Below are 17,240 nucleotides of genomic sequence, written 5' to 3' on the forward strand. Positions count from 1 at the left end.
CTTCTTAAAATATTTACATATTTAAATTTAGAAATATTTTCTCCAAACTGATGTGAATACCACCAAAATAAAGTAGATGCTATATTTCTCAAAAGCAGCCCAGATGTCCATTTACTTAGTGAATGGTAATGAAAGTGTGGTACATGCACATAGTGGGAGATTATTCAGCTGCAAAGAAAAACAAAATTACGAAATTTGCAGGGAAATGGATTGAATTGGTTGGCTTTGGGTGTTTCATACTTTTTGAGGAGTTGACCCATTGCTTGTAAGTTACTAATGAGCATCATGAACAGGATGATGATGGTTCAGAGTATCTCTTTACTCTTTTTCTAGTGGTTGTAGCGATAGCCTCTATTTTAAAAAAATTGAATATTTGGGATATCTTCATTGTATAATTATACTTCATATGCCATCTTTTAAATTATTCCTGACAGTTGTAATTCATTGTCACAAGGGAAAAGATTGTGGTTCATGGTACCCACAACTGGAACATGGTCTTGAAGCTCTCTCATGCTTCAGATTTCATGTTTATGCTCCTACATTGGATTGGAGACCAGAAACCTTCTTTCTTGCATTTTTATATTTCCTATGCTGGCATCATGTAGACATGTAGTTATCCCTCAGTATTCATGGATCCTCCTACTGAGAGCAAAATTCATGTATATTCAGGTTCCTTATACTCGGGTTCCTCATACAAAACGACATGTTCCTATACACATATTGCTATATTTTAAATCATCTCTAGATTACTTATGATACCTAATATGATGGTGTTATAGTGTTATGATGTATTCTTTAGGGGATAATGACAAAAATACTATAGATGTTTAATATAGATTGTGCATGTGTGTGTGTTTAGGTTTCAACTTACTCTTTGAATCTACAGGTGTGGAGCTGATGGATACGGAGAGCTGAATGTAGAGTAACTTATTGAATAAATTGGGGCAGCATATAGGAGAATGGACTTTTGTCCTGTTGAAGTCGGAAATTCCACCATTTTGATAGCTGAATACAAGATCTTGATCTGTAGTTTGAAATAGAATGAATATGTGATTTTGGTTAGCACTGCTTAAAATTCATTTCAGTAACATTAAAGCTTTCAAAAAATGTATAAATACACGTGTCCTAGTTTGTTTTTCTCACAGCAATGTGACAAAACACTCTGACCACTACCAACTTGAGGAGGAAAGGGTTTATTCAGCTTACATCTCCTGGGTCACAGTTTATTAGGGAGCCCAAGGTAGGAACTCAGGGCAGGAACCTGGAGGCAGGAGCTGGAGTACAGGCCACGGAGGAACGCTGCTTACTGGCTTGCTCCCCTGGCCCCTGCTTAGCCTACTTTCTTATGCAACACAGGCTCACCTGCCCAGGGGTGGCACCATCCACAGTGGGCTGGGCCCTCCCACATCACTCAACAATCAAGAAGGTGCCCCATGGACATGGCTACAGGCCACTCCAATGAAGGTAGTTCCCCAGTTGAGGCTCCCTCAACCCAGGTGTGTCAAGTTGACACTAAAGCTATCCAGCACAACACGTTTTTGATTTGTCATCAGTTTGATCTAATTCTTTGTATTCATCTTACTTAATTCTTATAAACTAATAGTTCCTCAGGAATTCCATTGAAGAGGAAATCTGAAATGTGTTTTCACTTTATGATTTTTCATATATTCAAACTAATCATATATACAAAAATAATTTAGTGTCATTGATTAAATGTCTCTTTACTTTAAAGTGAAATCAGGATCCTATGTTTGAAATTTCAACATTGTGCCTTATTAGTAAAAGATTTCTAGGTTCATTGTATTTCTGCCCAAGAAAATAGATGTGAATAAAGCATATCCTGTATATAATTCTGGTTTCTTGAGCTATGACAAAACTGTTAGAAAAAGAATGAAGGTGGGCTGGAGAGGATGGCTCAGTGGTTAAGAGCACTGACTGCTCTTGCAGAGGACCCGAGTTTGATTCCCAGTACACACATGGTGGCTAACAACCATCCGTAACTCCAGTTCGGAGAATCCGATGCCACCTTTTGACTTCCACAGGCATTGTATGACACAGATGCAATGGCACACATGCAGGCAGTACACTCATACACATAAAATAAAAATGATAAATATTTTTTAAAAAAAGAAAAAGAATGAATGTGCCGGCACCTACTGAGTTCCAATTTTAGTTCAGTATTTGTACATTAAATGATAGCTTTTCTGTTTTATTTGAGCTAAATAATTTCAGCTAAAGTTGGGGTTTTGTGCCCATTTTTCCAGAGGCTTTTGATTGAACATCATTTTTTGGACAAGTATTACCATGATATCTGTCTCTGGGAATCATTTAAGAAAACAAAGCTTCTATATTACCTGGAAAACAGGGCTAATTTTTGGTCCACTATCTGACTCTAACTTACTGATTGGGTTCCTAGATTGACTTTAGGCGGGGGGGGGGGGGTTGTTTTTGTTTTTGTTTTTTCTTTCAATCCAGCTTTGAATGGGAGATTTTTAGGTCCAAAATTGTCCCCTAGAATAAATATTCCTGTGCTTAATTCTTTAGTATTTGCTTTCAAGAGGAATAGGCAAGTTGAGATTCAGAGAGGTGCCACGCTGGTAATTTGGCTCAAGCTGCATGGGGAGAATCATCTCTGTCCTAAAATGAGGCACAAGGATAAGTAATAACTTTTTATGCATGGTAAGCGTCAAAACTATGAACCTGCTGGTCTTTGCTTTTCATTTTTCTTTACCTCCATCTTTCAGGGAGAACCTCCTGCAGTGTGCACACGATGTGATCAATAACTCAATAACTTTTCTCATGCAGTAATTATCTCCATGTGATATTATCTGAACACTGTTTTTCTTTATTACCCAAAAGATGCAGGAGATACTTATATAACCAGCTGATCCCATTTTGGATAAAGGTGCTTTGTGACAGCAGGGGGATGGTTTATTTTAAATAGCCTTTTAAAATAAATGCTGAATGAAAAGCTTTTCCCGTTAATTTTCACTTGCCATGAGAAAGTGATAACCAAAAAGGGGGGAAAAAAACTTTGTACAGATCTAAATAGAACTTTGTAGATTTTACAGTCTGATAATAAGCCCAGTTTAATTAGAGCTTTGACTCATTTAACATATTCATATTTTTTTCCAGCACCTCAAAAATCATTAGTTGTATACCAAGGTGCAAGATAAATACACAGACATTCTCATTTCAGGCGGAGATCCTGCAAGAATCCCGGATGATGATTCCAGATTGCCAGCGCAGGTTAGAGGCTGCATATACTGATCTGCAGCAGATATTAGTAAGTAAAGATTTCTTTGTCTTATTTTAAATTGTTTTCAACCTAATACATGAAGAGCCAAACTTTTAAATATTTAATATTAGATCTAGTTGAGATTTTTATTCGTTTGTTCTGCATCTTAATTTCTTTTCTTGTTGCTGTGATAAAATAGTCTGACAAAAAGCAACTTAAGGAAAGAAGAGTTTATTTTAGCTCAGAGTTTATCTTAGCTAGGACGTCACAGCAGCAGGAGCTTGAGAAAGCTGGTCACATTGCACCCACAATCAGAACAGAGAGCATTGAATACATGCATGCTTGTCTCCCTTGGTTAGGGAATGGTCTGGCCCTTAATTAAAGAGTCTTCCTGGGGCTAGAGAGATTGGCTCAGTGGTTAAGAGCACTGGCTGCTCTGGAAGAGGACACAGGTTCAGTTTCCAGTACCTACATGGTGGCTAACAACCATCTGTAACTCTAGTTCCAGGTGATTGGACACCCTCTTCTGACTTCCACTGGCATCGCATGACACAGGTACACTTACATGCATACAGGCAATACACTCATATACATGAAATAAAAATAATAAAAAATAATTTTTTTTTTTTCTTTTTGAAGCAGGGTCTCCCTGTAAGCCCCAGCTGTTCTGGAACTCACTATGTAGCCCAAGCTGGCCTTGAACTCACAGAGATCCGCCTGCATCTGCCTCTCAAATGCTGGGACTACAGGCGTGTACCACCATGTGTGGCAAAATAAAATATTTTTAAAAGATGAGTCTTCTGATATCAATTAATGTAATCAAGATAATTCCTCAAAGACATTCTTGGAGGCTAACTTTAATCTAGGCAGTCCCTCACATGTGTGCCTGGAGGCTTACTTCCTAGGTGTCAAGTTGACAGTTAATACTGACCTTCATATCATACACAGCACCGTTACTTTAAATGATTAATGGAGTTTAAACTGTGTCTTGAGTTATAACTCTGGTGAAAGTACTTTTCTATGATGTTTATTCTACTTAGTTATTAAATATTTGAGTTATAGAAGCAGGTATACATAGTACCAATATTGACCAGCAATATCTTGAATTATTTGGTTTTTATGCAGGAACTTGAAACAGCTAGTAACATTATATCCACAGACAAGAGCAGAGAGCAATGAGTTAATGTTCTCAGGTGATAGATTGTACAAGCTTTTTGTCAGAATTATACACAAACATATCACTTTAAGCTATAGCTTTCACCCTTTGTCCCCAAACTCTCATGTTTATCTCATAATGTATAAGCCAACTGCTTTGTTTTGTTTTGTTTCATTTTGAGACAGGTTTTACTGTCTGGTTTTTACTGTCTGGTTTACTGTGTAGCCCCAGCTGTCCTGGAATTCACTTATGTAGACCATCCCGGTCTGGCCTCCATCTCATAGAGATCCACCTGTTTCTGCCTCTAGAGTGTTGGGATTAAAGAGATGCACCACCATGCCCAACCCTACAAGCCAACTTTTAAAGTCTCTATAATTTTTGAAAATTCCAGTATTTTAAAAGCTAAAGTCTCTTAACTGAATTCTTATAAAATCAGAAATAAGTTATTAACTCCTAACATACAGTAGCACAGAGTAAATATTACTATTTCAAAATGGAAGAATCGTGGCATAACAAGGGATGAACAAACCAAACCCAAAATGTAGCAGTGAAAATACCAAATTGTGTAGCTAACATGTCTAGCATCTTGGACTTATAAAATTGGCTGGGCTCCACAGGCTTAGACAACCCCACACTCATCCAGCTCTGCCACCTTCACCACATACAACTTCTCTCTTAGGCTTAGGCCAGCTCTACTCCATGCCTGCAGCCATTCTTGGTGAATGTTCCATGATCCTGACATCTCTAGTATTCTGGTGTCTCCCCTGTAACTTAAGCTTCACCTTCATAGCTTCATACCATGGCCTCTTGGCCTCTCACAGGGACTCTAATCCTGCCACAAGTGCCTGACCTCAGCTGTTCTCCATGACCTCCTTAGTGTTGCATCTTTTGGGGGGGGGGGTCTTTTTGAGACAGGGTCTCCCTATAGCCCCAGCTGTCCTGGAACTCACTATGTAGACCAGGCTGGCCTTGAACTCAGAGATCCGCCTGCCTCTGCCTCCTGAGTGCTGGGACTAAAGGCATGTGCCTTTATGACTTCAAAACCAGTGCCACATGGACGATGTTGCCTGGTTGTGCTGACAGCTCAAGATAGCCCAGCCCCTTTAAGCCAAACCTGTATCAGCTTCTGAGTACAGACCTTGAACAATCACTTAACAATGCAGTTGTGTTCAGCTAACAGGAAACTTTCCACCTAGGCTTTCTTTCTGTAATTGAACTTGGATCTTCTCAAGATAGAGCCTCTGGGATGGGGTTTGCCCTCGGGATATCTTTTTCTATTCTCTCAGTGCAGCTCAGGAGGCTTCTGTACAGTGGTACTGATCTTTCTATCAATTAAAGCTGCTTCTTCAGTCCAACCTGAATACCATCCTGCCTTGAAATTTCCTTTGTCAAACAAGTCAATCCATTATCTTTAATTCAACTTCACTCAGATTCTTGAAACATGAACAAAATGAAGCCAGATTCTTTGCCAAAATATCACACAAATGGCCCCTAGCCCAGTTCCTGATACAGTCTTTGCTTCTCCCTTATCTTATGATCTAGGCCTCTAGGGTCCACATTTCTGTCAGCATTCTTGTCTTCCAAGCTCCCAGTAGAGCTGTGCATTAAGCTCCACTTCCAGCATTCAATGGCTTTCATAGTCTAATGTACTGAACACTCCCACATTCCTCCCACAAAACATCTAGTGGCTGAAAGGCAACATGGTCAGGTTTATCACCGTTACTACCCTACCTCTGGTACCAATTTCTGTCTTTGTTCACTTTCTTTGTGATAAAATACCCTGAAAAAAAGAAACCCAGGGACAGAGGCTTATTTGGCTCACAATTCTAAGTCTGTCATTACTGAAAGTCAAGACAGCAGGAACTTGAAGGAGCCAGTCACATCATATGTATAGTTAAGAGCAGAGAGCAATGAATTCATGTTCCCAGATGATTCAAAAGAATATCAAGTTGGTAATTAAAAATAGCCACTATGAGGCTGGAGAAATGGCTCAGCAGTTCATAGCACTGGCTGCTCTTGCACAGGACCTGAGTTCAGTTCCTAAGCACTCACACAGCAGCTAACAGCTATCAATAACTCCCGTTCCAGGGGATCTGATGACCTCTTCTGGCCTCCATAGGCATTGCATGACATGGGTGCACTTACATACATGCAGGCAAAGCACTCAGACACATAAAAATAAATAAATATTTGTTTTAAATAAATACCCTGACAAAAAGCAATTTCAGGGAGAAAGGATTTATTTTGTTTTACAGTTCCAGGTTATAGTCATTATTGTGGGGAGGTTAAGGCAGCAGGAACTTAAAGCAATTAATAACATCACATCCACAGTTAATAGTAGAGAGATAAATGCATACAAGCTTGCTTGCTTGTTCTCAGCCAGATTTCTCCACTCTTATATAGTTCAGGAGCCCCTACGTAAGGAATAATGTTGCTCTACAGTGAGCTGGGTTTCACATCCATCCCCTACAGGCCAACCCAATGTAGATAATTCCTCACTGGAAGTTTCTTCATTTCTAGGTTGTGTCAGATTGGCAGAGCTAACTATTGCGACTATAATGCCATTGTTGCTATTTGATGATGGATGAACTCTAACGTTTCCTTTACTAATCTTACTTTTATGTTTATAATTCTTGAGCTGATATTAGATAAAAAGTTGTTCTTTTTTGTGACTCATAGTTGTTCCTTTAGGAGAATAGTAGACATTTTCAGTATACTCATATGTAGTCTAGTAAAGAGAATGAAATTTTTGTTTCCTACCAGATTCTTACAAGATCTATACCAAAAAAAAAAGAGAGAGAGAAATGTTTCTATGCTAATTTTGGCATAGAACTCTGTATCTGTAATGTACTTCTTAAATGCAGAGTGATTCTTCACAATTAAAAAAGAAACTGCAGCTTTAGAATAAATACATAAAGCAAGAAATAATCACTGTGTTAAAATACTACATAGAAACTCCATTTGTATTTCTTAATTTCAGTGCCTTTTTTCTCTCATAAATCTATTAGCTGAGAAAATAATATAAATTTTAAAATGTGTTTGGATGTTCGTGTGCTCTCCCCAAACTTACATTTACTGATCGAATAGCTGTATTAAGTTACAATGTACATGCTTAAGGATTTGTTACCTGTTGTCGTGAGTTCAGCTTTTTGCATTAAATGTTCATATTAAATACACGTTATTGCTTGTTTTTGACCTTACATGAATTGTTTACCAGAGTCCATTCAAAAATCACTTCTTCTAGGTATGAAAATGTAGGCATTATTTCATTAATCTGTTACCATTATAGTATTAGTAAAAATTTCCTCTATATTAATGTATGGAAAAACTTAATCTTTAAATATCAGAAAATGAAAGGTGTTAATATTTTGTTTGTACTCATGAAAAAATTGACATCTCATTTTTCTAATTCAGATTGTGTTGAACTCTGGTATGGTATCAGTAATTTACATTGTGAATAATTAGAGAATTGTTTTGGTTATGTTGTTAACACATTAGCAAGTTCATTTTTACTTTTTTTTTTTTTTTTTTTTTTTTAACTTCACGTATGCATGCATCCCTGGAACTCTACATAGACCAGGCTGGCTTTGAACTCACAGAGATCCACCTGCCTTTGCCTCCCAAGTGCTGGGATTAAACGTGTGCACCACCATGCCCGGCTTCATTTTTACTTTTAATACATTGTTAATATTCTGTTTGTATTATAACATTAGGAAATAAAAATAAATTTTTTAAGGTTTCTGAGGTTAGGGGGCTGGAGAAATGGCTCAATGGTTAAGAATACTGGCTGCTCTCAGAGGACCTGTCTATAACTCCAGTTCCAGGGGATCCATGCCCTCTTCTGACCTTTGTGGGCTTTGCATGACACAGGTGGACTTACATACATACAGGCAATACACTCATACACGTAAAATAAAAAATAATAATGTTTTTAATTTTTTGAGGTTTTTATTTAATTTCTTAATACCAATAGCTTTAGGCAACTTTTCTTAACTTACAGGATGAGAATATATTATATGAGAATATATAATAAAACCAAGCCACCTTAGCATTTCCTTTTTTCTTTAGCAAAAGAATGGAACTGTGGGATATTTGGAAAACCTGGAATCCTTTTAATTCTTATTTACTCTTAATGGTTTGTAGTATTTGAGTAAATAGCAAAGTACTGAAATTCCTGAAGGATAAACCTAATTTCTACTAATTTTCATTTCAGGAAAGTGAAAAAGACTTGGAAGAAGCTGAAGAGTATAAAGAAGCCCGTTCAGTACTGGATTCAGTCAAGTTAGAAGCTTGAAACTTTTCTGTAACAGGGTGTTTTGCATTAAGTCTGGGGTCGATTCTACAATTCATGATTCTTGACCACTGCTATGTGTTTAGTAAATGAGAATGTGCTTCTTTTTATGCAGTTGCATATATTTTTCTTTGCATAACTTAACGTGTCAAATAAATGAGTTCATTTAATAAAATTGTTTACTTCATACTTTACAAAATTTTCAATTAACCATTCAATTACATGGTTTTCATTAAATCATATAAATATTTTTGACTGATAACTAAAATATTAATTTCTGTCTGAAGTTTTAATACTTTATAATCATGGATTGAGTTAAAAAATAGATTACCATGATTTGAATAAAGATCAAAATTTTCTCCAGTTTATTTTGAATAGATCACAACTCCTGACACAAAAAGATGAGACCTCAGACATTTATCCCTTTATATGTCATTACTATAAACCAATGACAGATCTTTTTCCAGAAAGACAAGTTTACACAAGAAACATCAGTCATTTAGATTTTCAAGTAAGAGTCTTATAAATAGTGATGAATTATGTTTTAAAGGAATAATAACTCTTTCTGTTTCGGTGGTATGCTGGGAAATGTTCCCAGTCTCTTCAAAATGGAAGAGAATTCCCTGACATAGAACTTTTGTCAGTTTTTGTGGTGCACATACCCCCACTGGGAACAGTGTCAAGCTGCTGGCATGGCATCTCAGAGTTGGGAGAAGACACAGTTCCCTCTAGTATATGCTGCACTACCAAGTGTGGGCTATATTTTGTTGTTTTCTTTGTTGTTCTTGTCTGAAATACTGGGGTTTAACCTAGGGCCTCATACATTAGGTAAGTGCTCTACGACTAAGTTGCATCTCCAACCCTGTGGTATTTTGGTTTGGGTTTTCACTTGTTTTGTTTTAATTTTTCACTTTTGAGATAGAGTCTCACTAAGTTGCTCTGGCTTGCTTTGAACTCATGATGTAGCCCAGGCAGGCCTTGAACTTAATATTCCCCTGCCTCAGGCTCCTGAGTAGCTAGGGTTACAGACCTTGATACAGCCAAACTGTCTTGATTGACAGGAAATAAGTATTTTTTAATACAGTATTTTTCCAGCACAGTTGTAAACCTATTACCTAATCATCTGAGTCTTTTCCAAAAAAAAAAAAAATGTAACTCATTTAGTTTCATATATACCTAGAACATATGAATATGAACTTAGGAACTTCATGTATATGAACTTCAAATCCCCAGTGTATCATGAGCATTGATATAAAGAGCCAGAACAATATTAAATAACATTTAAACTGTAAAGCTCACAATGGAGGAAAGACTTTTGATGCTAGAACATACTTAGAATGGTATGACTGGAGAGATGGCTCAGTGGTTAAGAGCACTGACTGTTCCTGCTGAGGACTCAGGTTCAGTTGCCAGCACCCACACGGCAGCTAACAACCATCCTTAACTCTAGTTCCAGAGGATCCAGTGCCTTCTTCTGACCTCCTTGGGCATTGTGCAACATGGGTGCACTTACATACATGCAGGTAAACACTCATACACATAAAATAAAAATAAAATTTTAAGAAACATAATGGTAGCATGATCTGGATTTCAGGGTTGCAAATGAACACTAGAAATCATAGCATATTTACTGAAGCTTTCAAGATTGGAGAAAATACCCTTTCCTAATGCTATTTCTAAAGCCTCCTATTACAAAGTGAGGATGCCCATGCTCAGTTCGTAATATCTCACTTGTGTCAGTCCTGGGAAGTCCAAGTTCTTCCTCAGTGGTCCTGGACAAAGGCTTTCAGGCTGTACTCTTGATCATTTGTTTTTCAGAATGAATGTTAATTTCCCAATAACTAGATTGCCCTTCCTTTAACCTATTTTGTGCCATGTAAACAGTTCCTTGGGAAGAAATAGAACTGTGAAAAAGAAGAAAAAAGTACACTGTAAGAATAAGTACATGTTTATTTTATAAGGAATGAGAACTGGTTAAAATAATATATTGTAGTGTTCCTCTAACGTTTTTCAACTTCCTGGACAGCAACATTCAAAGCCTAATGTTTTACAATTGCTTTTATGCCTATACCTATACACTGAATCTCCTCCAAATTGAGCAGTCAAACCTGTTTAATCTAAATCACTTTGCAAACTTCATTACATTAGTTGGCTTTTTAAAAATCCTATCAAATTTAATAAGGACATATCCTACAGCTGGTTATCATTTAAATCTTATTATTTGGTCATTTAGATAAACCAAGGACAGATTAATCCTTTCTTTGATGGCGAATTGGGGCCTTTAAATGTCAGTGGAAACTTGACATGTGTGAGAGCAAGAGCTGTGGAGCATTTGGCAGTAAAGGGTTAATCGGATGATTTAGTTCTTGAAGCTCCTGTGAGTGCTTTAGCTGGGCAGAAATTGAATGGTTCAGAAATGGTATACTATGAAACAAATTATAAGTATTAGTGTACTTCAGATTTTCAAGAGTGCTTTATAAATTCTACATTGCACTCCACTATTCATCGCACTTCTCTTATGAGAAGCATTTGTTCATCCATTTGTGCACTGTTGCATAGAAAGGTAGAATTACCTTGCAGTAGACCTGCACCTTCCTTCCAGTTTGTGCTTTCTGTTGATTGCTGGATAGTTGGTAGGGTGCTTTCATAGTTTCAGAGGGAAATATTTTCAGTCTGTCACAAGATGGGACTATGGGAAAAAGACAAAGGATAAAAACACATGGTTCACAGGGGAAGAAATGCAAATGAAAAGGTTTTTAAAATGTTCTACTCCAATAGTAATCAGATTCAAGTTTTAAATGTAGTGAAGCAGAATTTTAAGATAATGAATACCTACTTGTTGACCTGGTATGATTAGTATCAGCCAATGAGATTAGAGAAAAGGAAGAAGTGAGAAGTAAACACTGGAAAAGATACATACATCATTTCATTGTAAGAAGATGATGAGTACCTGGAACACAGAAGAGTCAATAAGCAATTAAGTTAACTCAATCACTTTTAAAATGTGCAGAATTGCGATGACTTGAATTATGTAACCCAAAAAGGCATATTAAAGACCTAACTCCCAGAACTCAAGAATGGAGCTGTTTGTAAATGGTGTTCTTGTAGAAAGAGATGAAGTCATCCTGAAGTGGATTAATCCATCTAATCCCATGACTGATATCCTAGTAAGAAAACATGCAGACACGGAGAAGGCCATGTGACAACACAGAGATTGCAGATACATTGCTGCACAGAACACCACCATGGTACCAGACACCAAGAGAAAGGCATGCAACAGTCTCCCCTGGGGTCTCTATTGGGTCTAACCATGCTGATAACTTGATTCCAGACCTGTAGCCCACAAAAATGTGAAACACTGTTTTCAGACACCTAGTTGATGTTTTGTATAGCAGTCCTGGAAAATGAACACTAGAACTCAATCTGTGTGCTGGCAGCAACCAAATATAAAAGGAAAAAAAATGAGCTCCAGGTTGCCAAAGAACACCTTTAAAGAATGACTTGTACAAATATGGAGCAATAATATTGTGAACGTTTCTCCCTCTGCCGATCTAAATTCAGTGAATAAAGTACCGCAGGGTTAGGAGCAAGGAGTTTGGGGACCTGACTCCAGTTAAACTTTCTCAAACAGGCAGCAGTGTCTGGGAAAGAATATTAAGAATGGGGAGGAGACTAGTTCTACCTACTGCTGCGGATTACTAAGTTACAGTAATATGCGCCCATTGGGTTTGATCCCGAGCAACCCCCCAAAAAAAGTTTCATAAAAGGATAGAAAATGAAAGAAAATTAGGTCAGGAGCAAATTTATATATATATATAATTAAATAGCCATATAAATTTACATGTGCATATATAAATTCCATGTATGATAAAGGCTATTTCAGATCCCTGGAGGAAAAGTAGATAATTCAATAACTAGCTATCTGTTTGGGCAACAAAATAAAACCTATACCTATAAAAATGCATTTAAAGAGGGGTGTGGTGGCACACATCTTTAACCCCAGTACTCCAGAAGCAGAGGCAGGCAGACCTCTGAGTTCAGGGCCAGCCTGAGCTACGTAGTGAGACTCTTCTCAAATGCATTTAAATTAGTCACAGATAACCAATATGAGAAGGAAAAAAAAAAAAAGCTGGAAGAAAACAGTGATAAAGCAAATTAACAGAATTTCTCAGTTGATCCAATAAGTGAGAAAAGGAAAATTTAATGCACTCTTAGGAGAATGTTTTAAAAATGATTCTCTATAAATTAATGTATAAATGTAACCCAACAAGTATCAAACTTAAGAGATAGAGAATAATCATGAGATTTCCTAAGGGAGTCTTGAAAATTAGAGTAGATATGGGGGGGGGCTGTTTCAGGAGTTGAATGTAGGAAGCACTAAAGTGGATATTGAATTTGAAAACGACCACACTGAGAGGAGTGAATCTGGTGTAACACTAAACTGTCAGCAGAATGAATGGAGAAGCTAAGCCATACCCATGTGTCAACATGCTTGCCTGCTGGAGCTGGCATCTCTACTCCAATAAATGGAATTAGGAAAGTCAATTACATGCTGAGGAAAATGGGGCTGGGGAATGAACATAGCTTAATGCTGGAGCACTTGCCTACCATGCTTGAGGCCTGTGTTCCATCTCATCCCAGTAGCAAAAAAAAAAAAAAAAAAGTACATTTCCATTTTATCCCACACAACAAAATAAAACAAGTGGATTAATTTATGCAACGAGTATTTCTTTGGTCTCTTAACTAACCAAGCACTAATCTGGTGCTAGTATGTGCTTGAGTATACAGTAATGGAGGTTGACAATGGACCAACAGATGAAGTATCAGTAGCATATTGTGTGCATGGAATTTAAACAAAGTGGTGTGGTAGAACACAGCTAGGTGATCAGAGAAGACTTCTCTAAAGCTTCTCTAGAGAGAAACTGAGCTCTAGATTAGAATCTCAACAGACTAGTACATTCCAAGTAAAAGTTAGGTGACATCTAAGAACATTAGAGAAAGGCTGAGGCCACCTGAGTCATTGGGAAAAATGATAAAATTTGTAGCTTTTGAAATCCAAGGATAGAAATGGAGATTTTAGGGGCTGGAGAGACGGCTTAGCAGTTAAGAGCACTGACTGCTCTTGCAGAGGACCTGGGTTCAATCCCCAGCACCCACATAGTGGCTAACGACTATTTGTAACTCCAGTTCTAGGGGATCTGATGCCCTCTTCTGACCTCCATGGACATTGCATGACACAGGTACACCTAACCACATGCAAGCAATACACTTGCACACATAAAATAAAAATAATATTAAAAAAAAAAAAAAGGAATGGAGAAGCTGGAGAGATGGCTCAGCAGTTAAGAGCACTGATTGCTCTTACAGAGGATGCGGGTTTAATTCCCAGCACCCACATGGTGGCAAACAACCATCCATAACTCCAGTTCCAGAGGAATCCAACGCTGCCTTCTGACCTCCTCAGGCATTGCATGACAGGAATGCACTTATACACATGCAGGTATAGCACTCACACATAAAATTAAATAAAATATTTTTTAAAAGGAATGGAGGGGGCTGGGGACATGGCTCAGTGGTTAGGAACACTGGTTGTTCTTACAGAAGACCTCATTTTGAATCCCAGCGTCCATATGGCAGCTAATTACTGTCCATAACTCCAGTTCCAGGGGATCCAACAGCCTCTTCTGTCCTTGGGCATTGCATGACACAGGTGCACTTACCTACATGCAGGCAATACACACACATAAAATAAAAATAAAATATTTAAAAACAAAAACGGAATGGAGATTTTATTCATAATGAGAGACCCCAAAGATTTTTAACATGGCTTAAAATCTTAAATTTAGTAAGACAGTTGTATTAGCATGATTGTAAAATCTTGTGCTTTGCAGAGGCTGAGGTGTGCAGGACAGACAGGTGTGCAGGACAGGCTTTGCAGAGAGGCTGCAGTAGACCAGAGCTCAATGGAAAAGATTCAGAATAATTTACCAGTTTAATCCTCAAGTACAAAATTCTATAACTATAAAGATGACTAGATTTTGCTAAACAAAAAATGTAAATGTTTTTCTAAGTAAAACTAAATTATGTGACAAACATCAAACTGAGTAGAACTGGTTAGATTATAGTTTTAGCAGATGGTTAATATTCTTAATATATAAAAAAAGGTAGTGCTAAGGCCAAGCATGATGATGCATGGTTTTAGTGTCAGCACTTGGGAGGCAGAGGAAGGCAGATCTCTTGAAATCGAGGCCATCCTGGTCTACGTAGTTCCCAGCTGGCTGGGGCCACAGGGAGACCATGTCTCAAAAAGGAAAATAAATAAAAAGGTGGGGGAGTGTTAACTCAGTGCTAGAGATTGGGCTACTATACATAGGCCTTGAGTTTGATCCCCAGCATGCACACAAGAAAGAAAAAGAGTAAGTCGGTCACATTTGGTCTCATATTTCCCTCCAATGTCAAAGTATACCTCTAGTGTTTATAATCAGAAATTTTGAAAAAGGAAAACAGTTCTTCCCAAATCTTTTTTAATTTAAAAACTATAGATCTTCTGTCTTTGTTTTCCAGTGCCCCATCTGAATCTCCCTCCATTTACACCTCCACGTGGCTTTCATCCTCCACTGTACATACAACTTAGAGTGTTTTGGCGTTCTCAGTTTGTTGTCTGCACAGTGTAGTATGCAGGGTTAAATGCATATAGGCACAAGCGTGTGTGTTAAGTGCTGCTTCACCTGTTTGAGCCACTAGCCACTACATCTACCACTTAGACATTTTGGCAAATTACTAATTTCAAAAATAAGACATACTGATAAAGTGAAAGCTACCAGTTGGCGTATGCTTTCTGGATAAAAGAGAAACAACATATCCTGCTCCCACCACTGAGAGCCAGCTCTGATGGAATGTGATCTACACAGAGAAAGTGAAAGGGAGACTGGTGCCTTAGATGGAATTTGGGGGCTGGAGAGACGGCTTGGGATTAAGAGCACATGCTGCTCTTCCAGAGGACCTGAGTTCAATTCCCAGGAACCACATTAGGTTCACAACCACCTGTAACTCCAATTCCTGGGGGATCCAATACCTTTGGCTTTGTCAGGCACCTGTACTCATCTGCACATACCCACAGACAGACACAGAATTAAAAAGTAAACTAAAAACCTTAAGAAAGAAGTCCAGCAATTCACACAGCTGTAATCCTAGCCTGGGGGTAAAGACAGGAGAATAAAGTCAAGGTCATTCTCAGCTACAAAGAAAATTCCGGGCTTGCCTGGGCTACATAAGACCCTGCCTCAAAAGGAAAAAAAGGCCCGACCCACAGGCTTCTCTCCATGCCTTGACTCCCCTAGCCTTGCTCACCCTCCCATCTCCCCCGCCAGTCTCTCCTCCTAGCCTGGGCCCTGTTCCATTCCTTGCCTTGGAGGCCCAGACACTTGGGGAGCCACCACTGCTTCTTCTTGATCCTGTGCATCCAGCCCAACTCAGCTCTTTTTCAGGTCCCGAGGGGCGCTCTGGGCTTGGCCCCCACCCTCACCTCCCTCTGACTCCCTGGGTCTGCACAATCCACCAGCCTCTTTCCTGGTCTGACCTTTCCTCTTCCTGGTCCTTTGTATCCAGACCAACCCAGCTCCTCAGTGCAGTTCCCAGGGGTCCTTGGGGCCTCTTCCCGCCCCCATCTTCCTTTGTATCTCTGGGCAGCATGGCCACCAGCTGCCCTAGACCAGCATCTTTCCTGGGCCCTGCTCCCAGGCCAGTCCAACCCCCAAATTCCTGAGGCCAAAATCTATCCTGGAGGGATCCAGAAATTAGGAAAGGCCTGAGAGCATCTAATCCTCATCTGAATTGGGCCACTGTGGAAACTCCTGAAGACAAAAGCAATCTGGCCACCCCAATATAAAATCAAAAGAGAGAACAGGAAGCTTAGAGGAACCAGCCTTTCATGCCCAAAAATTAAACCACAAAGACACGTAAAGTTCACAAAAAGAAGCAGACCTAAACTTGAAGGCTCGAGTTTCACACAAGAATCAGAAATCAGAAACGAAATTCACATGTCAAAATCACAGAGAAAAAAACAACATGAAAAACCAAAATACCATATTGCCACCAAATACCAAGTCTTCTAGAGGAGTACAATGAGAACCCCCTAGAGATAATGCAGGACATGGAACTCAAAAGAAAAATTATAAACATGATAAAAAAGAACACAATCAAGGTAATCATAGAGCTGAAGGAAGATAGGGATAAACTTCTGTATGAATTCAGAAAAGAGGTAGAAATATTAAAGAACACTCAGGCTGAAATGAAGAGGGAAGTGAAATACTCAGTAAGCCAATTAGGCATGACGGGATAAAGCCTCACCAATAGGATGAATGAAATGGGAAACAGAGTATCAAGACTGGAAGATAAATTGGATGAACAAGGCCACTCAAAGATTATGAAAATTTTAAGAAAGCACAAGATGTGACTATGAAGGAATTCTGTGACACCATAAAAAGACCAAACTTACGAATCATAGGCATACAGGAAGGAGAAGAATCCCAAGATAATGGCATGGACCAGATCTT

General features: G+C 38.5%; 1 protein-coding gene across 1 annotated transcript in view; it reads left to right on the forward strand.

The window, feature by feature from the left end:
* Window positions 1–8,879, forward strand: part of Tbca (tubulin folding cofactor A) — a 56,078-nt gene extending 47,199 nt beyond the window's left edge. Inside the window, exons 3-4 of the mRNA XM_008855982.3 lie at window positions 3,200–3,286; window positions 8,608–8,879. Coding sequence (XP_008854204.1) covers window positions 3,200–3,286; window positions 8,608–8,688 — 168 coding nt within the window. The 3' untranslated portion in view covers window positions 8,689–8,879. The remainder of the gene's footprint in view (window positions 1–3,199; window positions 3,287–8,607) is intronic.
* The last annotated feature ends 8,361 nt before the right edge of the window (window positions 8,880–17,240 follow it).

The sequence above is a fragment of the Nannospalax galili genome, unplaced genomic scaffold (assembly GCF_000622305.1).
Source record: "Nannospalax galili isolate Female #2095 unplaced genomic scaffold, S.galili_v1.0 scaffold907, whole genome shotgun sequence".
NCBI lineage: Eukaryota > Metazoa > Chordata > Mammalia > Rodentia > Spalacidae > Nannospalax > Nannospalax galili.